This window comes from Oncorhynchus clarkii, chromosome 13 (genome assembly GCF_045791955.1).
Source record: "Oncorhynchus clarkii lewisi isolate Uvic-CL-2024 chromosome 13, UVic_Ocla_1.0, whole genome shotgun sequence".
In the NCBI taxonomy this organism is placed as follows: Eukaryota; Metazoa; Chordata; class Actinopteri; order Salmoniformes; family Salmonidae; genus Oncorhynchus; species Oncorhynchus clarkii.
In genome coordinates, this window is record NC_092159.1 from 60,199,730 (window position 1) to 60,225,037 (window position 25,308).

The window sequence follows — 25,308 nt, forward strand, 5'->3', positions numbered from 1 at the left end:
TCTGATGTGTTATTGGCTGGGCTCACACCCTTTTCTCCTTCCCTCCTCCCTGGGCTCCCTGTTAGTTTCATTTCACCAGGGGTGTATCGGCTCAGCTCCACATCCAGCACCTGGGATCTGTCAACTTCCTCCCAAAACGTCTGGTTTCATTGTTGCCACAGAGTCTTTAAATAAAACAGAAATAGCCCCATTTTCCCTCTGTTTAAACTGTCGATGAACTCTTTGTCTCTGACAGGAGACACGCTGACAGCTCCTCCACTACCCAGCCTCTCCCGCTCCCCATCCCTCTCTCTTTAGTGTCTCTGTCATTGCAGGCAAATCACACTAATTGTGTACAGATTGCGAGCGATGTCGGATTCAATTTGTTCCCTGTTTACCGGGCGTCTGACTAATGTCTTCAAGGGGGAGTGGTGGTGGAGGAGGGACTTTAACAAGCCCATTCAAAGGCGCATGGGGAAGCTGGCTAGCGCTAGTTTTAATTAGCACCAGGTAGATGAATTATGGATGAGTGTGTGGTGCTGATGGTGGTTAGACTGGTCATCGTCTGGTCATCGCACAATAGCTATATAATTAGCTCAGGCAGACCTGTATTTGTTTTTTAAAACGATAGTGTTGGAGCGCATCAACAAACAGGGTTTAATATCTCCATCTAGAAGGTGCTGCCCGAGGAGCAATCCTCTAAGGATCCGAGATGGCTAGAATACCACGATAGTGAACAACTTTTTTCATAATGCTGTGTAGCCTAGATTATTAAGCTCCATTGAGACTAAAGAGATGGTTAACAAATAACAACCCATATTGTACATCTTCAGATTGCTATGCTATCTCAGATTGCTGTATGCTATGCCTTTGTGTGTAATATAATGGCACCTCTTCCTCCAGACAGTGGGATAGTATTAGTGTCTAGGCAGTCAGGCTGGCTGGAGTGTCTCTGCAATAGAGATGTTATAAAAGACCCACAATTACCGTCCTAAAAGCTGTCGTTCCTCTGCTCCCACTCCCAGTCCCTCTGGACCCCATCTCTGACACCCCGTTACGACGGCCCTCTACATGTGCCCAAAACACACCCTCCTCTCTCCTCTCAGGAAGGCCGATGGGAAAATGGGAAAAGTGGACGTCCCTAAATGTTCTGTGAACTTTCCTTTACCCCCCTTCACTCCCTTCCCTTTCATGTCTCCCATCCCACTCACTCTGGCCACAACAGGCTTAGACACAGAGTGCACTTCTAACAGACAAAACCCAGGACAAATAACCCTCTGATGGTCCCTGGGACTGTTTCGGAGGGGATATAATCTCTCTTCCAGGGGTTTTTGATCAAATCTCCACCGTGTGTATCAAAAGACAAGGCGGCGCTGTGAAATGGTCCACAGTCCTGAACTTGTGTTGTTTCTCTCTCCTCTCTCTCTCTGTCTGTCATGTGTTGTAAAACCACCTCTTTCATGGTCAGGTCCCCTCTACTAATACAGCTCTGAGGATATCATCATTCCCAATAACACTGATCTCCTAGCATGTACTGCTATGCATAACTGTAATCAGTTCAGTACAATGGAGAGCCCTGTGCTCATAGTTTCTAAAACAATGTACTGGTATCTGTTATTTGAAAAAATACATGTTTCACTCATGCATGTGATATTTTATTTGATGTCCGAATTGGAAGGGGATGTAATGGAGTCAGAGGATGCAGTGAAGTCAGTCAAGGCTCATCTGTAGACACCTCCTGTTATGAGATGTGTTTGGGGAAGGGAATTCTGTTGATGTTGTGTATCTCTCATTAAATCAAATCAAATGTTATTGCACACACACATCCGTTAGTGAGAATGTCTGCTTTGCCAAGATAATCCATCTACCTGACAGGTGTGGCATATCAAGAATCTGATTAAACAGCATGATCATTACCCAAGTGCACCTTGTGCTGGGACAATTAAAGGTCACTCTAAAATGTGCAGTTTTGTCATAACACAATGCCACAGATGTCTCAAGTTTTGAGGGAGCGTGCAATTGGCATGCTGACAGCAGGAATGTCCACCAGAGCTGTTACCAGAGAATTGAATGTTAATTTCTCTACTGTTAGCCCCCCCCTCCCCCATCTACTGTAAGCCGCCTCCAAAGTCGTTTTCAAATAATTTGGGAGTATGTCCAACTGGCCTTACAACCACAGACCACGTGTAACCATACCAGCCCAGGACCTCCACATCCGGCTTCTTCACTTGCGGGATCATCTGAGACCAGCCACCTGGACGGTTGATGAAACTGTGGGTTTGCACAACGGAAGATTTTCTGAACAAACTGTCAGAAACCGTCTTAGGGAAGCTCGTCGTCCTCACCAGGGTTTTGACCTGACTGCAGTTTGGCGTTGTAACTGACTGCAGTGGGAAAATGTTCACCTTCAATGGCCACTGGCACGCTTGATGAGTGTGCTCTTCACGGATGAATCACAGTTTCAACTAGCAGACAGCGTGTATGGCGTTGTGTAGGCGAGGGGTTTGCTGATGTCAATGTTGTGAACAGAGTGCCCCATGGGGGAAGTGGGGCTATGGTATGGGCAGGCATAAGCTACGGACAACGAACACAGTTGAAAGCACAGAGATACACCATGAAGATCCTAAGGCCCATTGTCATGCCATTTATCCGCCGCCATCACGTCATGTTTCAGCATGATAATGCACGGCCCCATGTCACAAGGATCTGTACACAATTGATTGAGGCTGAAAATGTCCCAGTTCTTTCATGGCCTGCATACTCTACAGACATGTCACCCATTGAGCATGTTTGGGATGCTCTGTATCGACGTGTAGGACAGCGTGCTCCAGTTCCCGCCAATATCCAGCAACTTCACACAACCATTGAAGTGGAATGGGACAACCACAAGCCACAATCAACAGCCTGATCAACTCTATGCAAAGGAGATGTTGCGCTGTGTGAGATAAACGGTGGTCACACCAGATACTGACTAGTTTTCTGAACCACACCCTTCCCTCTTTTTTAAGGTATCTGTGACCAACAGATGCATATCTGTATTCTCAGTCATGTGAAATCCATAGATCCATAGAACTGTAACTCAGTAAAATCTTAGAAATTGTTGCATGTTGAGTTTATATACTGACCAAAAATGTTCATGAGCTGAAATAAAAAAAAAATCCCAGAAAATGTCCATATGCAGAAAAAGCTTCTCAAATGTTGTGCACAAATGTGTTTACATCCCTGTTAGTGAGCATTTCTCATTTGCCAAGATAATCCATCCACCTGACAGGTGTGGCATATCAGGAAGCTGATTAAACAGCATGAACATTACACAGGTGCACCTTGTGCTATGGACAATAAAAGGCCTCTTTAAAATGAGCAGTTTTGTCAAAAGTGTTACACGACTCAAGTTGAGGCAGCGTGTAATTGGACATGAATGCAGTCAGCATGCCATCAGAGCTGTTGCCAGAGAATTGAATGTTCTAAAATGACAGGACATGAGCAGATGTGCAATTTATTGTGGAGCCCTGTGTACATGGCCAGAGGCTGTCCCATCAGAGGAGTCTCAACTCCTGTGCAGCAAAGGGTGGCAGTACATCTGCAGTGTCAGAAAAGTGAGTTTTCACTCGGTCACACAATGGGCTGACGAGAAATCATTAGAATCATTCACTGGAGGGCTCCCAGCCTCAGCAGACACATGTCAGATATAAAAGCTCTTAGGACCCTGTGTGCTGTTTGATAGTCTGACCTAGGTAGCCTACAACACCCTGAAATAGTAATCAAACTGTCGATAGCTAAAATTCTGCATAGACATTCATTTGTCAAGCAGAAACAGCACAGAGCCCATCATAAAAATGACTAACGTGTGTGTATAAATAGACAGCATGCATATTCAAATTGAAAGTTTTATTTGAAATCTGGTCATTACAAAGTAGCATGAATAACAGTCGGGCCAAGCTGCATATGACATTCTGAAGGCCAGCATTTCAGCCTTCCTCACTGTCCAGTCAGTTATTTCTGAGGGGAAAACAGTTATTTAAATGAGAATTGGATAACAAACATTTCAATTTGAGAGTCTACGCCAGATAAGGAACAGTACATTACTTTTGAGGATACTTCACAACTTTGGATCCAGCACTAGGGATTTAAGGAGATGCTTCATGGGATACAACATTAAAAGAGGGCTGAGCTGTGTCTCCTGGAGAGTAGCGGGTGTTGGACAAGACCTCTCTGCCTCATTCATAGCTGTTATGGTTCTGAAAAATACATCTGAATGGAGGTAGAACAGGATCAGGAAAGATCTGCTTAATCATATCACCTGGCTCCTCGAACTCAGGGACCATTTATTTCTGCTTAATCCAAGGACCATTTTTTTTCATCTGATTAATCCAGGGGACTGGTGTTTGCTGCTCAATCTCAGGGGCCAGGTTTTTCTGCTTAATCCAGGGAACCTGTTTTTTCTGCCTGATCTAAGGGACCTGTGCTTGCTGCCTGATCTTGCGGACCTTAGCTTGCTGCCTGATCCCCTCACTTTGCTGGTTGATTAGAGCGCTTGACCCCGGTGATGTACTGGGCCGAACGCACTACCCTCTGTAGTGCCTTGCGGTCGGAGGCAGAGAAGTTGCCGTACCAGGCAGTGATGCAACCCGTCAGGATGCTCTCAATGGTGCAGCTGTAAAACCTTTTGAGGACCTGAGGACCCATGCCAACTCTTTTCAGTCTCCTGAGGGGGAATAGGCGTTGTCATGCCCTCTTCGACTGTCTTTGTGTGCTTGGACCATGTTAGTTTGTTGGTGATGTGGACACCAAGGATATTGAAGCTCTCAACCTGCTCCACTACAGCCCCGTTGATGAGAATGGGGGCGTGCTCGGTCCTCCTTTTCCTGTAGTCCACAATCATCTCCTTAGTCTTGATCACGTTGAGGGAGAGGTTGTTATTCTGGCACCACCCGGTCAGGTCTCTGACCTCCTCCTTATAGGCTGTCTCATCATTGTCGGTCAATCAGGCCTACCACTTTTATGTCATCAGCAAACTTAATGATGGTGTTGGAGTTGTCCTGGCCATACAGTCATGAGTGAACAGGGAGTACAGGAGGGGACTGAGCACACACCTCTGAGGGACGCTTTAACTGTGAGTGTGCTGCTCTCTCCTTGTATTGGCACCTTGACTCGTCTAGCTTTCAGTTAGAGACAGCTGGTGGCAATCAGTCAGGCAATCTCAACCTCAGGTGTAGCAATTATACAGTATTGCTCCATGATGGACCCTGTCCAGAAACAACCCCTAGCCCGTTCCCCAGGCACTTCATGTAGATCTGAAAGAATTGGATAGGTGTCGTACTCCACCCGGCTGATTATTTTGCCATCTTGCTTATACCTATCCAATCCTTTCAGATCTACACAAGTGTCTAGTGCTAGGGGTTGGTTCTGGACGGGGCCTTGGGCTACTAATTTAAGTGGTTCACTTTCAATAAGTCTAGCTTGCAAAGGTATGAGGACACACATTTTGCACCCACCACAGTGCACTGAAATCATGTTGAAGCACATCATTTCTACTGAGCATGTTCCTGAATGTTATGCTCAGATATGTCCTGTATATCTGCATACCCAGGCAGGTAGCCCAGTGTTTAGAGCGTTGGACTTGTAACTGAAAGGTTGCAAGATCGAATCCCCGAGCTGACAAGGTAAAATTATGTCGTTCTGCTCCTGAACAAGGCAGTTAACCCACTGTTCCTAGGCTGTCATTGAAAATAAGAATTTGTTCTTAACTGACTTGTCTAGTTAAATAAAGGTTAAAAAATAAATAAATAACCACCTGAACAAAAACAGTAGATGAGAAATGAAGGAAGAGCTGAATATGAGGTGTGTCCGGAACTATACTATTTATACAACATTTTGCAACTATATGAAACAACATGCAACACTTTTGAACAGGTTGAATTTACCTGCCCCCTTTTCCACTTTAGATTTTAGACCGTAAGAATGGCGAGATCGATGAGCTGAAGACCATGTACAGAGCCAAGCAGAAGGAATCGGAGGAGAGTGTGCGCAAGCTGGAGAAGAAAGGTGAGAGGTCGTGGGGTCATAGTGGGGGTCGAGCCTGGAGGCAGACTCAAGGGGATATTTACACCAGTGTGTCTCTGCACACTCAGAGTAAAACCCCAGTTTAAACTCTGTGTTACTGTTACAGGGTGAGACCCCACTGGTGTGGCCCGATGCTACCCAGCTGTGCTCCTTCTAACAGCACGTTTATGAGACTGATATTTCACACTTGTCATAAACAGATTCTTTAGTGACAGTGCATGTTGTACAGTACACTTCCAGCACAGAGCGATTTAGTTGCAGACGTTCTCTATACTCAGCTTTAACCCCTTTATACTATGGGAGATTGGAGATATTCTCAGTGCTGACATACAATATGAAACAACAATGACGAGGGATACAAAGCATGTGACTTTCACAGAACTTGCTTGAAGTAGTGTGAAAGAAACAAATGTTGTGTGTGTGTGTGTGTGGGGGGGGGGGGGGGGGGGCCTGAGGCTGGGCCTTACTGAGTTCTCTGTCTGTGTGTGTGTGTTGTTTTTCCATCCACAGTTCAAAGCGTGGTGCGCGAGTCCCAGGTCATCCGTGAGAGCAAAGAGAAGCAGATCGGCGAGCTGAAGAAGATGTCAGATCAGAGCACTGACTCCCTGAAAAACGAGTGGGAGAAAAAGGTAAAGGAAAGTTGAAGGGCTGAAGTCGATTTCCAACCAGCCCTAGCCCCTAAGCACTCCTAAGCCTGAGGAAGGCTGCAATAGAAGGATTTGAAAGGGCGGAATCTGGGCTGACCTCAACCAAGCCAGGTTCACTATAGAGCTGGGAAATCTTTATTCTAGACGTTTCTTTGTAGGCTCATTCGGCCAGGCCTGTGTGTTTTTTTTTACTGAAAAAATAATGTTAGTACTTCTTCTCTAAATTGTCATTTCAGTCCCGCTAACTCTAGTTAACTAAGCTGCTCAATGAGATCTTAATGACAAGTCAGTTAAGAACACATTCTTCTTTTCAATGACGGCCTAGGAACGGTGGGTTAACTGCCTTGCTCAGGGGCAGAACGACAGATTTTTACCTTGTCAGCTCGGGATTCAATCTTGCAACCTTACAGTTAACTAGTCCAACGCTCTAACCACCTGATTACATTGCACTCCACGAGGAGCCTGCCTGTTACGCGAATGCAGTAAACCAAGGTAAGTTTCTAGCTAGTATTAAACTTATATTATAACAAACAATCAATCAATCATAATCACTAGTTAACTACACATGGTTGATGATATTATTAGTTTATCTAGCGTGTCCAGCGTTGCATATAATCGATGCGATGTGTATTCGCGAAAAAGGATTGTCGTTGCTCTTCTGTGTACCTAACCATAAACACCAATGCCTTTCTTAAAATCAATACACAGAAGAATATATTTTTAAACCTGCGTATTAAGCTAAAAGAAATCCAGGTTAGCAGGCAATATTAACCAGGTGAAATTGTGTCACTTCTCTTGCGTTCATTGCACGCAGAGTCAGTGTATATACAACAGTTTGGGCCGCCTAATTTGCCAGAATTTTACGTAATTATGACATAACATTAAAGGTTGTGCAATGTAACAGGAATATTTAGACTTAGGGATGCCACCTGTTAGATAAAATACGTAACGGTTCCGTATTTCACTGAAAGAATAAACGTCTTGTTTTCGAGATGATAGTTTCCGGATTCGACCATATTAATGACCGAAGGCTCGTATTTCTGTGTGTTATTATGTTATAATTAAGGCTATACTTTGATAGAGCAGTCTGACTGAGCGATGGTAGGCAGCAGCAGGCTCGTAAGCATTCATTCAAACAGCACTTTCTTGCGTTTGACAGCAGCTCTTCGCAATGCTTCATACATTGCGCTGTTTATGACTTCAAGCCTATCAACTCCCGAGATTAGGCTGGTGTAACCGATGTGAAATGGCTAGCTAGTTAGCGGGGTGCGCGCTAATAGCGTTTCAAACGTCACTCGCTCTGAGACTTGGAGTGGTTGTTCCCCTTGCTCTGCATGGGTAACGCTGCTTCGAGGGTGCCTGTTGTCGTTGTGTTCCTGGTTCGAGCCCAGGTAGGAGCGAGGAGAGAGACGGAAGCTATACTGTTACACTGGCAATACTAAAGTGCCTATAAGAACATCCAATAGTCAAAGGTTAATGAAATACAAATGGTATAGAGAGAAATAGTCCTATAATTCCTATAATAACTACAAAACTTCTTACCTGGGAATATTGAAGACTCATGTTAAAAGGAACCACCAGCTTTCATATGTTCTCATGTTCTGAGCAAGGAACTTAAACGTTAGCTTTCTTACATGGCACATATTGCACTTTTACTTTCTTCTCCAACACTTTGTTTTTGCATTATTTAAACCAAATTGAACATGTTTCATTATTTATTTGAGGCTAAATTGATTGTATTGATGTTATTATTATTAAGTTCAAATAAGTGTTCATTCAGTATTGTTGTAATTGTCATTATTACAAATACATTTTAAAAATCGGCCGATTAATCGGTAGCGACTTTTTTTGGTCCTCCAATAATCGCTATCGGTATCGGCGTTGAAAAATAATAATCGGTCGACCTCGACTTGATATATCTATTGAAATTGAGAGTGAGACAGAGCGACGCAGGGAGAGACAGACTCAGAGAGACAGACGCAGAGAGAGAGACGCAGAACAGGCCAGAGTTGGTACAGTAGAATGTCTCTGATTGGACACCTGGGCCAGTGGAGGTAGCCAAGGTACCACACGTAGTAGCTGTGATAGGCTGACTGACGCTGTGGTGTCCTTTGCCCCTCCTCCCCCCAGCTGCACGCGGCGGTGGCGGGCATGGAGCAAGAGAAGTTTGACCTGCAGAAGAAGCAAACAGAGAACATTCAGGTGCTGCTGGAGGACACCAACCAGAGGCTGGCCAAGATGGAGGCTGAGTATGGCGCCCAGACACAGGCTAACGTGAGTGGGGGAGATTGGGGAAGTTGGAGGAACACTGTTTTCACCATCAGTAACACTTACTGTATACACCCTCTGTCTCATGTTTGAACACGCCCCCTCATAAAGTGTTTGCGGACAAGCAGAGCTGACATGAAGGGTGAGGTGTCCTACCTTACAGTTAAAGTCAGAAGTTTACATACACTTACGTTGGAGTCATTAAAACTCGTTTTCCAACCACTCCACATTTCTTGTTAACAAACTATAGTTTTGGCAAGTTGATTAGGATATCTACTTTGTGCATGACACAGGTAATTTTTCCAACAATTGTTTGCAGACAGTTTATTTCACTTATAATTCACTGTATCCCAATTCCAGTGGGTCAGAAGTTTACATACACTAAGTTGGCTGTGCCTTTAAACAGCTTGGAAAAGGCCTACCTTCAAACTCAGTAAATATTTGCTTGACATCATGGGAAAATCAAAAAGAATTGTAGACATCCACAAGTCTGGTTCATCCTTGGGAGCAATTTCCAAACGCCTGAAGGTACCACATTCATCTGTACAAACAATAGTATGCAAGTATAAACAGCATGTGGGGCCAGACTACGGTTTGCAACTGCACATGGGGACAAAGATCGTACTTTTGGGAGAAATGTCCTCTGGTCTGATGAAACAAAAATATAACTGTTTTGCCATAATGACCATCGTTAGCCAAAGAACACCATCCCAACCGTGAAGCATGTTGGTGGCAGCATCATGTTGTGGGGGTGCTTTGCTGCAGGAGGGATTGGTGCACTTAACAAAATAGATGGCAACATGAGGAAGGAAAATTATGTGGATATATTGAAGCAACATCTCAAGACATCAGTCAGGAAGTTAAAGCTTGGTCGGAAATGGAACTTCCAAATGGACAATGACCCCAAGCATACTTCCAAAGTTGTGGTAAAATGGCTTAAGGACAACAAAGTCAAGGTATTGGAGTGGCCATCACAAAGTCCTGACCTCAATCCTATTGACAATTTGTGGGAAGAATTGAAAAAGCATGTACGAGCAAGGAGGCCTACAAACCTGACTCAGTTACACCAGCTCTGTCAGCAGGAATGGGCCACAATTCACCCAATTTATTGTAGGAAGCTTGTGGAAGGCTACCCAAAACATTTGACCCAAGTTCAACAATTTAAAGGCAATGCTACCGAATACTAATTGAGTGTATGTAAACTTCTGACCCATTGGGAATGTGATGAAAGAAATAAAAGCTGAAACAAATCATTCTCTTTTCTATTATTCTGACATTTTACATACTTAAAATAAAGTGGTGATCCTATCTGGCCTATAACAGGGACTTTTTACTGGATTAAATGTCAGGAATTGTGAAAAACTGAGTTTAAATGTATTTGGCTAAGGTGTATGTAAACTTCTGACTTCAACTGTACCTTCCACCTTGTAAAAGTCTCTCTGCCTTTGCATCGAATCCCATCTAACCTGAGAGTGTTGCTGTGTGTGTGTGTGTGTGTGTGTGTGTGTGTGTGTGTGTGTGTGTGTGTGTGTGTGTGTGTGTGTGTGTGTGTGTGTGTGTGTGTGTGTGTGTGTGTGTGTGTGTGTGTGTGTGTGTGTGTTAAGGACCTACGGTGGGACAAAGTAGGGGTGGGGGATTAGGTATGGATGTTCAGCAACAGGGGCCATTTAGACACGGTACAGTACTTCATGAATTTAGCTTTCACAATTAACGTGTACATACACACACACACACACTTTCTCTCACTTTCGCTCTCACACACACACATTCTCTATCTCCGTCTCTCACACACGCAGATATTTGCAATCAATAGCTTTCACAGGTAAACTGTACTCCTACCCATACACACACACTTTATCTCTTTCACTTTATCTATCTCACACACACACACACACACACACACACACACATGTGCAGCGAGATAGTCTGTCAGCAGGATGGAATTTAAGAAGCATCAAAAGCGGGCCTGCGAGGCTGGGTAAGACCCTTCTTTAATAATTAAACACAGTCTATAGCCAGGTGAGGCCCGCAACATGAAAGGGCCCTCTTTCACTGGAAATTAGGTGCTCTACCCCTGTTAGTTTAGGCTGACCTCCACACAGAGGTACACATGCACGGGCGTACACTCACATACACACACACACACACAGGTGAGGTAGCTCTGAACTCCCCCTCTCTATTTGATGTCTCAGTATCCAAGCCCTCTGAATTATTTTGTTTGTCTTTCATCATGCAACCGTGTGCAGTGTTTCTGGTGCTTGCCAAAAAACAAAAGGTAAAGTGAAGTTTATCAAAGCTATCTGACAGAGTGAGAGTTTCAACATATAACACACACATTTTCACGGAGGCTTCTTCCCCAAAGAAAGGTGTTTTGACACCTGTAATTGTTTTAGAACTTGTCTGGTGTCTAGAACAGTTCAGGTAGAGCAGCTTCTAGTGTGTATGTCAACATGAAGACTAGCTGAAATATGACTGAAATCTCTTTGTTTGTGCTTGTCTGTGTGAGTCAACGGAGACAAAGAGAACAGAGCATGTCCCTGACAGACCACTACAGTATTCCTGTACCATAACAGCATCTCTAGCTGCATCACACCCACAGGTGGCATACAAGCACTCCAAGTCTTCTGCTGGTGTGTAATATGTGGGAATATGTTTAGGTATTCTGCTGGTGTGTAATATGTGGGAATATGTTTAGGTCTTCTGCTGGTGTGTAATATGTGGGAATATGTTTAAGTCTTCTGCTGGTGTGTAATATGTGGGAATATGTTTAAGTCTTCTGCTGGTGTGTAATATGTGGGAATATGTTTAAGTCTTCTGCTGGTGTGTAATATGTGGGAATATGTTTAGGTCTTCTGCTGGTGTGTAATATGTGGGAATATGTTTAGGTCTTCTGCTGGTGTGTAATATGTGGGAATATGTTTAAGTCTTCTGCTGGTGTGTAATATGTGGGAATATGTTTAGGTCTTCTGCTGGTGTGTAATATGTGGGAATATGTTTAGGTCTTCTGCTGGTGTGTAATATGTGGGAATATGTTTAGGTCTTCTGCTGGTGTGTAATATGTGGGAATATGTTTAGGTATTCTGCAGGTGTGTAATATGTGGGAATATGTTTAGGTCTTCTGCTGGTGTGTAATATGTGGGAATATGTTTAAGTCTTCTGCTGGTGTGTAATATGTGGGAATATGTTTAAGTCTTCTGCTGGTGTGTAATATGTGGGAATATGTTTAGGTCTTCTGCTGGTGTGTAATATGTGGGAATATGTTTAAGTCTTCTGCTGGTGTGTAATATGTGGGAATATGTTTAGGTCTTCTGCTGGTGTGTAATATGTGGGAATATGTTTAGGTCTTCTGCTGGTGTGTAATATGTGGGAATATGTTTAGGTCTTCTGCTGGTGTGTAATATGTGGGAATATGTTTAAGTCTTCTGCTGGTGTGTAATATGTGGGAATATGTTTAGGTATTCTGCTGGTGTGTAATATGTGGGAATATGTTTAAGTCTTCTGCTGGTGTGTAATATGTGGGAATATGTTTAAGTCTTCTGCTGGTGTGTAATATGTGGAAATATGTTTAAGTCTTCTGCTGGTGTGTAATATGTGGGAATATGTTTAAGTCTTCTGCTGGTGTGTAATATGTGGGAATATGTTTAGGTCTTCTGCTGGTGTGTAATTTGTGGGAATATGTTTAAGTCTTCTGCTGGTGTGTAATATGTTTAAGTCTTCTGCTGGTGTGTAATATGTGGGAATATGTTTAAGTATTCTGCTGGTGTGTAATATGTGGGAATATGTTTAAGTCTTCTGCTGGTGTGTAATATGTGGGAATATGTTTAAGTCTTCTGCTGGTGTGTAATATGTGGGAATATGTTTAAGTCTTCTGCTGGTGTGTAATATGTTTAAGTCTTCTGCTGGTGTGTAATATGTGGGAATATGTTTAAGTCTTCTGCTGGTGTGTAATATGTGGGAATATGTTTAGGTCTTCTGCTGGTGTGTAATATGTGGGAATATGTTTAAGTCTTCTGCTGGTGTGTAATATGTGGGAATATGTTTAAGTATTCTGCTGGTGTGTAATATGTGGGAATATGTTTAAGTATTCTGCTGGTGTGTAATATGTGGGAATATGTTTAAGTCTTCTGCTGGTGTGTAATATGTGGGAATATGTTTAAGTGAGACCACCTCTTTAACTGGCGTTGGTAGGTCATCCATCACTGAATATTGAATCTGTTACATTATGTTACGCAACTTGTCTTTGATAAATATTTTGGGCACCAAATGAACCAATTTTTATTTATTTAAAGAAGACCCATTTTATCCTAGTTAAATCTATGAAGGACTCAGGAGAGCAAAGCTAATATGTAGCCTATCACTACACACTTGTCACTTTGTGTGTGTCTCTCTGAAGGAGCCCATTAGTGGAGTTCAGTGCCGGTAATGTAACGTGCTGCTAACACCTGGTGCTCAGGGGAGTGCGCCAAACACACACACACAGCCTCTCCGTCTCATCCCATGCCAGGGCGTTAAGTGTCAGCACACGTCCTGGCTCAGTCCACCTTCGTTCCCCCTTCATTTTCTTAAGGCACTCTTGTTGGCCGCTTGCAGACAATTTACAAAGGACCCCTCTCACGGGGCCTGACGGCACTGGCCGTCCCTCTCTGTCCCAAAAACACACAGAGCTCTCCTGTCTCAGTCAGCTCTCATCGGTTAGAGGACTGCACACTCCCCATCCAGCCACTTTGTCATCACATGTATCAACCTGCGAATGCGCTGCATTCCAAACTGTCACACAGAGACTAGGTGTTTTTGGTTTCCCATTGGTCCTGGGAACGAAGCCATCAGTTTCCTGACCGGTAAAATGGAAAGTTTTTAAACGTTCTGAGAATCGAAGTGAAAATGTAGCCTATTCTGGGAACATACATTTTTTGTTATACTGAGGTTCTGAGAACATTTTACTATGGTTTCCTGAAAGTTTTCCCGGGAGGTTTTATTAACGTTCTGACAATGGAAATTCTAGGTTATTTTGAGGTTTTTGAAAAACTTTCACTGAAAGTTTCAGTAAGACTTTTATTAACACTACTAGCTTAGTTTGGGTTCACTTTTTTAACTCCAAGCACAGAAAGGATGCATGAACATTTTCTTAGGCATTAGTCATGAAAATTAGTCATGCAAATACATTTATTTTTTATTGTGGCACGGCATCAGTGAGATTCAAACCTATGATCTTCTGATCTCTATCTATAGAATTAGTCCACTGCGCCACCAGGAAAGAGAGAGCTAGCATGCCATGTTTTTTAAAACTCTAACAAAGCTGTTCATTTTAGTATATTCAAACAGACCCCATTTCAAAGTCAACATTCAGGTCAACATTCACAAGGCCGCTGGGCCAGACGAATTACCAGGGCGTGTACTCCGAGCATGCTGGCAAGTGTCTTCACTGACATTTTCAACCTGTCCCTGACCGAGTCTGTAATACCTACGTTTCAAGCAGACCACAATAGTCCCTGTGCCCATGAACGCCAAGGTAACCTGCCTAAATGACTACTGCCCCGTAGCACTCACATCTGTAGCTATGAAGTGTTTTGAAAGGCTGGTCATGGCTCACATCAACACCATTATTCCAGAAACCCTAGACCCACTCCAATTTGCATACCGCCCCAACAGATCCACAGAAGACCAATCAAATCAAATCAAATTTTATTTGTCACATACACATAGTTAGCAGATGTTAATGCGAGTGTAGCGAAATGCTTGTGCTTCTAGTTCCGACAATGCAGTAATAACCAACGCCTATTCCCCCTCAGTAGACTGAAAAAATTTGCCATGGGTCCTCAGATCCTCAAAGATATACAGCTACACCGTCAAGAGCATGTTGACTGGTTGCATCACTGCCTGTTAGGTAACTGCTCGGCGTCCGACCTCAAGGCGCAGCTATCCTGCACCATTCCCAGAACATTGTGGGATGGTTGTATGCAAATCAACCATTGGACCACCACACTCTCACCAAGCTCTAAAAAAACAAATGGTTCTCAGAACGTTATGTGCTAGCTGGGCAGTCACAATCAGCTGGGTCACGGTCATTAATCACCAAACAGAAGAAAACAGGGTGGGACTAGATGGACATTTTTGTTTTCCTATGCAAAATGTTTTGCTATGATGTATCCTAATGAACACGCCCCTGGACTTTGTTTGATCACCCTCGATTGAGTTTAGAATGAGGGAGTCTGAATGATTGGTAATCTGGAGCGGTTGTCTGGTTTATGAAGAATGGGATTAGAGGATTTGGTGGGATTACGTAGGCCAAGAGCAATGAGCTCAACTTCTGTGTGCCCTTTAAACTTGTATTGTGAGGAGGCAGAACTAGGCAGAGCAGGAGAAAGCGAAAGAAACAGCAGCTTGGGGAGAGAGAAAAACGCTTTTGGGAACAAGAGAGAAGATGTTTTCATAGGCAGGCGGAACAGTTGACTTTTTGAAGTCTATTTCTTTAACTTTCTCTTTGAGACTTTGCAGAGGGAACGAAGAGCCTACAGATTCATCAGATGTGTCTTTTAAAACAGTCCCACCTGATAGGATCTATCCCTGGTGCACTGAGGACTTTGATGTCTGCTTAGCTGAGAGTTGGAGAATCTGGTTGCTGAGAAACACAGTCGGTTCAGGCTGACTGTAGAATTGAGCATGAGTTCAGTTGGGTAAACTGTGGTGTGGTGCTGGGATAGTGGGTTTCAGGCCAGAGACGGCTGGTGGGAGGAGCTTCAGGTGGACGGGCTCATTGTAATGACTAGAATGGAATTAATGGAACAAAGTCAAACGTGATTTCCATATGTTTGATACCGTTCCATGTATTCTATTCCAATCTTTACAATGAGCCCGTCCTCCTATGGCTCCTCTCACCCGCCTCTTCTGATACTGGTAAATGGGTTTGGATGATGAGCCACTCATGCTGTTGAACAGTAGGGTGAAATAGATTTGTACTGGTCTGTATCTTAATTTGATCACTGTTGTTGCAGAGAATTTTCCTACTCAGCAGGAAATGCAGATTGTAGTGTATTCAAGGTTTAAAAGGCTTCTAACGTTTCTGATTTCCACTTAGAAATGTCAGCCTAGATTTGCCCTAATGAAAAATGTATCACAAAAATGTCCATTAATTATAATCCACATAATATTTTCAGGATTATTTTCGTGCTGTGAGAAGCAGGGTCCTATTAAGATGGCGCATCTGTAACAGAATTGTTCATCTTGATGGTGGTCAATGATGTTCATGCTGTCTCATGCTGATGGTCCTCTCCCATTGTATAGGAGCAGACAGTGATGTTCATGCTGTCTCATGCTGATGGTCCTCTCCCACTGTATAGGAGCAGACAGTGATGTTCATGCTGATGGTCCTCTCCCACTGCATAAGAGCAGATAGTGATGTTCATGCTGTCTCATGCTGATGGTCCTCTCCCACTGTAAAGGACCAGACAGTGATGTTCATGCTGTCTCATGCTGATGGTCCTCTCCCACTGTATAGGAGCAGACAGTGATGTTCATGCTGTCTCATGCTGATGGTCCTCTCCCATTGTATAGGAGCAGACAGTGATGTTCATGCTGTCTCATGCTGATGGTCCTCTCCCACTGTATAGGAGCAGACAGTGATGTTCATGCTGATGGTCCTCTCCCACTGTATAGGAGCAGACAGTGATGTTCATGCTGTCTCATGCTGATGGTCCTCTCCCACTGTATAGGAGCAGACAGTGATGTTCATGCTGTCTCATACTGATGGTTCTCTCCCACTGTATAGGAGCAGACAGTGATGTTCATGCTGTCTCATGCTGATGGTCCTCTCCCACTGTATAGGAGCAGACAGTGATGTTCATGCTGTCTCATGCTGATGGTCCTCTACCACTGTATAGGAGCAGACAGTGATGTTCATGCTGTCTCATACTGATGGTTCTCTCCCACTGTATAGGAGCAGACAGTGATGTTCATGCTGTCTCATGCTGATGGTCCTCTCCCACTGTATAGGAGCAGACAGTGATGTTCATGCTGTCTCATGCTGATGGTCCTCTCCCACTGTATAGGAGCAGACAGTGATGTTCATGCTGTCTCATGCTGATGGTCCTCTCCCACTGTATAGGACCAGACAGTGATGTTCATGCTGTCTCATGCTGATGGTCCTCTCCCACTGTATAGGAGCAGACAGTGATGTTCATGCTGTCTCATGCGGATGGTCCTCTCCCACTGTATAGGAGCAGACAGTGATGTTCATGCTGTCTCATGCTGATGGTTCCTCTCCCACTGTATAGGAGCAGACAGTGATGTTCATGCTGATGGTCCTCTCCCACAGTATAGGAGCAGACAGTGATGTTCATGCTGTCTCATGCTAATTGTCCTCTCCCACTGTATAGGACCAGACAGTGATGTTCATGCTGTCTCATGCTGATGGTCCTCTCCCACTGTATAGGACCAGACAGTGATGTTCATGCTGATGGTTCTCTCCCACTGTATAGGAGCAGACAGTGATGTTCATGCTGATGGTCCTCTCCCACTGTATAGGACCAGACAGTGATGTTCATGCTGTCTCATGCTGATGGTCCTCTACCACTGTATAGGACCAGACAGTGATGTTCATGCTGTCTCATGCTGATGGCCCTCTCCCACTGTATAGGACCAGACAGTGCGGGAGCTGGAGCTGCGTGTGAAGCAGCTGTCAGTGGAGGTGGAGAACGGTAACGTGCTGAGGCAGAAGGTGACCCAGGAGAAGGGCCAGCTGGAGATCCACATTGCCACCATCAGCTCTGAGCTTCAGGAGGCCAACCGACAGTAAGGAGGAGACCCCACACCTCGGTCACCCCCATCCATCCACCCACTCACTGTTCTCTTCCCAAACCTTACATGAAAAGAAGGAAAAGTCTCACCCCAAAATACACAGACAGCCCCCAACTCATTTACCGACACAGAGTTCCCCAGTCTCATCCCCAGCTCCAGCCTCTGTTTGAGCCAAGCAGTAGGCCCTTACAGTAGTGAGTGGTGCTGACTGTTTGTATGTCTGTACTGAGTATGTCTGTGTTGTGTTGTCCAGGAGGGTGTCTCTGCTGAGGGAGAAGGAGCAGCAGAGTGAGCAACATGAAGACACACTGCAGAGGCTCCAGACCAAACATGAGGCTGACATCAGCCACTTCCAACAGGAACACACACTCTCCGCTGCTAAGGTAGCCAACGGCATGTGCTAGCAGACTAGACTACTGTAGAACACTACTGCACTGCGACAGTATCATTGCGCAACATGGTACGCAGCAACATCTGGATGTGCGTGCAAAACAAGTTCCACATTCACATTCTGCTACCATTTCTGTCTAGCCGTCTGCGCATACAAATTGATGCATACGTTCAATAAATCCAACGTATGCATCAAACAGAACGCACCGCGACGGCCTCTGCAATGCAGTGCTGCAAGGCAACACAGTGTTCCATTGGAAATGAATGTACTTCTGGTGTACCAAAATGGAATGACGCTGTCGGTGTGATCGAGGCGTAAGGTACCCAACCAAATTAGTATAGAAAAACTAGATGCTACACCACTGCATTATATGATGCTACACCACTGCATTACCTGATGCTACACCACTGCATTATCTGATGCTACACCACTGCATTATCTGATGCTACGCCACTGCATTACCTGATGCTACACCACTGCATTATCTGATGCTACACCACTGCATTACCTGATGCTACACTACTGCATTATCTGATGCTACACCACTGCATTACCTGATGTTACACCACTGCATTATCTGATGCTACACCACTGCATTATCTGATGCTACACCACTGCATTATCTGATGCTACACCACTACATTACCTGATGCTACACCACTGCATTGCCTGATGCTACACCACTGCATTATCTGATTCTACACCACTGCATTACCTGATGCTACACCACTGCATTATCTGATGCTACACCACTGCATTATCTGATGCTACACCACTGCATTACCTGATGCTACACCACTGCATTATCTGATGCTACGCCACTGCATTATCTGATGCTACACCACTGCATTACCTGATGCTACACCACTGCATTACCTGATGCTACACCACTGCATTATCTGATGCTACACCACTGAAATAACTATTAGCTGGGCACACGCTATTCAATTCAAGGGGATTTATTGGCATGGGAAACATGTGTTAACATTGCCAATGCAAGTGAAGTAGATAATATACAAAAGTGAAATAAACAATAAAAATGAACAGTTCCACACTCTCTCAAAGATGCTGTAGAATGGTTAGATATATCTTCATGCTATACTGTGTATGACTTATGTTCAACTGAAGCCTTGACAGCATTTATATCCCCCTGCTGCTGAGTCATATGGTTGTTAGATAAGACTCCTGTTGTTATCCTCGCTCACTTTCTCTCTCTCTGTTTGACCTTTTAGTCATTTAGCAGACACTCTTATCCAGAGCGACAGGAGCAATTAGGGTTAAGTGCATTGCTCAAGGGCATATCGACAGATATTTCACCTGTTGGCTCAGGGATTCAACCCAGCAACCTTTCGGTTAATGGCCCAACGCTCTTAACTTTACCACCTGCCTCGTTCTTTCTCTCCATCTCTCCCTCTCCCTCTCTCTCAGGCCTCTGATGTGATTGAGGACCTGGAACAGACAGTGGCTCAGCTCAGACAGCAGCTACAGGACAGTGAGCACAGGAGACTGAAACAACTCAGGGTAAACTGTGTGTGTGTGTGCGTGCGCGTGCGAACTGCTTCATTCCACAACTGGAAGAAGTAGAAAAGACTATACAGATGTGTGTCCAGAGACCCATAACCCTCAATATCCTCTGCTGGATAGATTTTCAAGCAGATGGGTGTTTTGTTTGAATGTGAATAATGGGAAAAACACATCTCACATAAAAATAACTTGTTGTGGTTCTTTGTAGTTCTGTATGAATGTTTCAGACTTCCTGACTTGTGTTTTCCAGGACACAGAGAATAAACTTCAACAAGAGAAAGCAGATCTGCAGCACCACTGTGAGAAAAAGGTACAATCTCTATCAATAGTTACCCACGCATCAAATCAATGTAGTTACCCTCATGTCAAATCAATAATCAATATTTGTGTCAATACAATACTCTCATATCAAATTGAGATATATGGCTGACCTCTTATTTAGTGTATAGGCTCAAAATAAACAAAGGAAGACTGTCTCACTTTGTCTTAATGAGGAGCGTCCTTTCCTCTGAGTCTTACTCTACATAACTATGTAGGCCTACCATGCCTAAAGTCAACTCTGTGAAACCTAAAGCCAGATCATAATTACATTCTACCTGCCTTTCCAGACTGACTGTGGTTCAATGGGAGAGATAAAAGCCTGGGACCCACATGGTCCTGGCTAGATCCCCTTCTACCCTTCTGTTTGATATGTTATGTCCTGCCTGTAAACTCAAAGCTGTGATTAACAGGTCAGACTACTGCTGGTCACAGGGTCCACAGGGCTCAGTGGCTGTGGGGAGGAAGGGTGGAGTGGAAAGGTGAGGGGCATTTGGAGGAGTGAGGGTTTGACATTTAGGGGAGTTGGGGGTTCAAATCAAATGAAATGCATATTTAGCAGATGTTTTTGCGGGTGTAAGGGGGAGAGCTGGGGCGTGGCGTGAAGTTGCCCAATTTAAGGCCATAGGGGACGGGAGATGAAGTCTTGTCCGTCCGAAGAGCCATGCTCAGTCGCCCCAGCTAAATCCAGCAAGGACCTTAATTGCTGCCAGACAGCAATGGCAGCGACCCCTTTCTCTTTCAAGCCTCCCTTCAAAGCCAATGTGTTGTCATAAAAAATCCCCCATCTAATGAGTTGGTCCGGCCAGGCCAGAGTCAGGTGGGTGAAGATCAGGTTTAAGATGCAGGTCCACACACCTGGTTCATCTTCAAAGTAAAGCCTGCATGTTGAAGGGCATAGCAGTCAGTCATAAAGAGGGGTTGGGGGGGTAACAGGGCTGTGTGTTTCAGGTCAGGCACCTCTGCATTGGGGGACTGATACACCTGCAAGCTAGCTAGCTACCAGGTCTGAGTCTCTGTTAGCAGGGTCATGGTGAGGGTCAATGCCATTTCACCTTCTGTTGTTTAATCTTTATGTGACTGAAGTAAGTTGTTAGTTGAAAAAATAGTTAAATAGCTACATCAAATGTTTTGAGTGCACAGCCTTTCTCCATCTCCCAGTAAACTTGATGAAAGAATCTGTCTGCCTGTACATTCTTAAACGTCTATCAGGAGATGGGCCCAGATGGCAGCTTGATGATGGGTGGAGATAAGAGGTCAGGGAGAGGCAACCCCAGGGCCCAGGTGGATAAGGTCATGGAAAGGGGTGCTTGCTGAGAGATGGACCTGCTGTCATAGTGTCTGTCTCGGTTTCTACCTCTCTCTCTCTCTCTCTCTCTATCTCTCTCTCTCTCTCTCTCTCTATCTCTGTCTCTGTCTCTGTCTCTCTATCACACAGGTGCGTGCCCTACACAACGAGGCGGAGAAAGAGAGGGAAGAGACCAAGAAGAAGATCTCCAAACTTGAAGAGTCACTGAAGTGAGTAGCAAAACACTGTAAATCAAATGTCTGTTTTCTTCTTTCATTTCATCACTACTTGGGGACTTGCCATTCAGTTTGGTTCAGAACACATCAGAAATATGGGATTTGTTCACACACATCACCAACCCACAAACCCACAATTCCAGCTTATGAAAAATGTCTCACAGCGAGCCAACACAGGCTTCCATCCATGCAATTATACAATGATACAATCCCCCCAAAGTCACTGATTTAGAAAAATGCTTAAGCACTCAGACATTGGTAAGTGCTAGTTACAGGGCCCGGGATACAGCTATAATTTGCAGAGCTCACCCTTGTGCCGTAATTGAAAACTGCAGTGGATATTTGAAGCTATATCAAATGTTGTCACTTTTAGTCTCTCCATATGTGCCTGTCTGACACATGCTGAAACATAGGAACCTCCATAGAGAGTTCTCATATCTGTGCTGTGTAGCGTCCCCAGTTGTGGGGCAGTGCCAAATTCCGTATTGTTGTACACCTCTCCTGTCTCAGATCTACAATGGCCGTGTCCGAATACCCATACTAGCGTATTAAACTGCATACTATTTAGCACTCACCGTTTAGTAAATAGTATTTTTCCAAATTCAACCAGCCTGATAATAGATAATTTCTCTAAATGCTGAATAGAGTAGGAATGGAGTTATAGGCCTACTCAGGCTGGTTATAGGCAGACTATCACATTTGACCTACACTGAGTGTACAAAACATTAAGAACACCTTCCTAATATTCCGTTGCACCCCTCTCTTTTGCCCTCAGAACAGCCTCAATTCATTGGGGCATGGACACTACAAGGTGTTGAAAGTGTTTCACAGGTGTTCTTAATGTTTATTATAATGTGTATAATGTAGTAGATCCATATAGCCCATCTATCCTATTTACAAAGAACTGAAGACAGAAACGGATAAATTGGGAACAACTGGACAGCAACATAATGATCATTGGGAACGAGATCAGAACGACTGCTAAGGCTTGATCCATAAATTAAATAGGTAGCCTACAAAAGCATACTTGATTTTCAAAAATTCACAATTTCTGTAATGTTGCATACTATTATACAAAAGAAATGTGCATACTCAAACAGCCGACTATTTAGGATGCAAGTATGGGTATTTGGATACAGCCAGTGTGTCCTCCAGATGTGTAGTTAGCAGGGGTTAATGGCTGAACCCGGGATCACTGAGGCCGCACTGGAAGACATGGAAGTGGTTAGGACTAGAAAGAGGCCTGCCAGAGAGAGAGAAGAGCGCCTTGGCATACCTGGCCACTCTATTTCATGTCAATTAGGCTTTCTTTCGTTTTCTCTCGTTCTCTCGTCCCTCTCTTTCTCTCATTCTTGTTCTCTTACTCCCTCCCTCTCCATCCCTCCCTCCCTCTCTTTGTCTGGAATTAGTAAGAACCGCAGCAGCCTCGTTTGACATGTTATACAGTCTGACATGTCACCCACCCTGTGATCCTTCCCACCTCTGATGTCATTGGTTTTGTTTGTTACTTGTCTGTTGGCCGTAGCCTGTGAGATTCCACACCGCTACTTTTCTATCCTCACTTCATACTGCATCGTTTGTAGTCATCACGTCGTATGCCCATATTTGGCAAGTCTGTTAACGAGCAGGTGACCTCATCTGTGACAAGGGGCTGTGGGAGGAGCCAGGGCTTTGGCTACGTCCCAATACTCTAACATGGCCTCATTTCCTGAATAATTTTACTTGAGACCATTGGTCATTGATGTAAAATCTTTGAATGGTCAAAAATATTATAATGTCGAACCAAATATGGGCTTTTCCTTTACTGCCCTCTGCTACATTATTCCAGCTACAATCACATCTCATCCCCATGCACCCCTCCCATCTCATCCCCCCTGCACCTCTCCCTCCATCCCGCCCTTCCTCTTTCCATTCCTCGTACATTTCTCCCTCTCTCCATCCCTCCCACCAGATGTTTGGCTGACTGAGCTCCTCCTATCAGGCATTCCCTCCTTTCCTCCTCTCCTTTCCTCAGTCTGCTATCGTTCCATTACAGTAGAGTACAGTCAGAGCTGACAGGCTAGGCAGAGCCAGGTCTAATCCAGGGCCTCCTAATGCTGCATGCATTCCTCACACTAATTAATACCATACATTACCTCATTACTGGCTCATACACAGATTACACTTCCTTTAATGAAAGTAGAATGTGTTCTGCACAATTAAAAGCTCACACAATCTAAGCTCACTCAAACCTAACGGCCCGGAACGCAGCCCCAGTCCCAGTTCTAGCCCCAATCTCAGCTCCTGCCCCAGACAAAGTCTCAGCCCTAACCTCAGCACCCCAGTCTCCTAATGGCCCCGGAACACAGCCCTGCCCCAGACCAAGTCTCAGCCTTAACCTCAGCCCCCCACCTCCAGTCTCCTAATGGCCCCGGAACACAGCCCTGCCCCAGACCAAGTCTCAGCCTTAACCTCAGCCCCCCAGTCTCCTAATGGCCCCAGCCTCAGCTCCTGCCCCAGACCAAGTCTCAGCCTTAACCTCCGCCCCCCAGTCTCCTAATGGCCCCGGAACACAGCCCTGTCCCAGACCAAGTCTCAGCCCTAACCTCAGCCCCCCAGTCTCCTAATGGCCCCGGAGCACAGCCCTGCCCCAGACCAAGTCTCAACCTTAACCTCAGCCCCCCAGTCTCCTAATGGCCCCGGAGCACAGCCCTGCCCCAGACCAAGTCTCAGCCCTATTCTCAGCCCCCCAGTCTCCTAATGGCCCCAGCCTCAGCTCCTGCCCCAGACCAAGTCTCAGCCTTAACCTCCGCCCCCCAGTCTCCTAATGGCCCCGGAACACAGCCCTGTCCCAGACCAAGTCTTAGCCCTAACCTCTGCCCCCCAGTCTCCTAATGGCCCCGGAGCACAGCCCTGCCCCAGACCAAGTCTCAGCCCTAACCTCTGCCCCCCAGTCTCCTAATGGCCCCGGAGCACAGCCCTGCCCCAGACCAAGTCTCAGCCCTAACCTCTGCCCCCCAGTCTCCTAATGGCCCCAGCCTCAGCTCCTGCCCCAGACCAAGTCTCAGCCTTAACCTCCGCCCCCCAGTCTCCTAATGGCCCCAGCCACAGCCCTGCCCCAGACCAAGTCTCAGCCCTAACCTCCGCCCCCCAGTCTCCTAATGGCCCCAGCCTCAGCCCTGCCCCAGACCAAGTCTCAGCCTTAACCTCCGCCCCCCAGTCTCCTAATGGCCCCGGAACACAGCCCTGCCCCAGACCAAGTCTCAGCCCTAACCTCTGCCCCCCAGTCTCCTAATGGCCCCGGAACACAGCCCTGCCCCAGACCAAGTCTCAGCCCTAACCTCTGCCCCCCAGTCTCCTAATGGCCCCGGAACACAGCCCTGCCCCAGACCAAGTCTCAGCCCTAACCTCTGCCTCCCAGTCTCCTAATGGCCCTGGAACACAGCCCTGCCCCAGACCAAGTCTCTGCCCCAGCCTTGGCCCCAGACCTCAGCCCCCCCTAGCCCCAGTCTCCTAATGGCCCCGGAACACAGCCCTGCCCCAGACCAAGTCTCAGCCCTAACCTCTGCCCCAGTCTCCTAATGAGATCCAGTCAAGCCTGTTTACCGTACTCTACTCTCAACTAGGGCTGTGGCCGTTATGACATTTTTTCAGTCGGTGATTGTCAAGCAAATAACTGCCGGCCTCCCGGTAATTGACCGTTAATTAACATAAACACATTTAGCATCTTCTGACTTCCACACATAGCCTACAAGCCACTGATGCAGATCTTTGGAACATCTACATTTTTTTTAAAGTATAAGATATCCATGTAATATAGCC

The 25,308-nt window shown here is 45.3% G+C and overlaps 1 protein-coding gene across 1 annotated transcript in view; it reads left to right on the forward strand.

The window, feature by feature from the left end:
* LOC139423611 (centrosomal protein of 112 kDa-like) overlaps positions 1–24,781 on the forward strand; it is a 59,765-nt gene extending 34,984 nt beyond the window's left edge. Inside the window, exons 10-18 of the mRNA XM_071175196.1 lie at positions 5,925–6,024; positions 6,553–6,671; positions 8,820–8,963; positions 17,590–17,744; positions 18,004–18,133; positions 19,570–19,662; positions 19,916–19,975; positions 21,422–21,501; positions 24,508–24,781. Of these exons, the coding sequence (XP_071031297.1) occupies positions 5,925–6,024; positions 6,553–6,671; positions 8,820–8,963; positions 17,590–17,744; positions 18,004–18,133; positions 19,570–19,662; positions 19,916–19,975; positions 21,422–21,501; positions 24,508–24,781 (1,155 nt within the window). The remainder of the gene's footprint in view (positions 1–5,924; positions 6,025–6,552; positions 6,672–8,819; positions 8,964–17,589; positions 17,745–18,003; positions 18,134–19,569; positions 19,663–19,915; positions 19,976–21,421; positions 21,502–24,507) is intronic.
* The last annotated feature ends 527 nt before the right edge of the window (positions 24,782–25,308 follow it).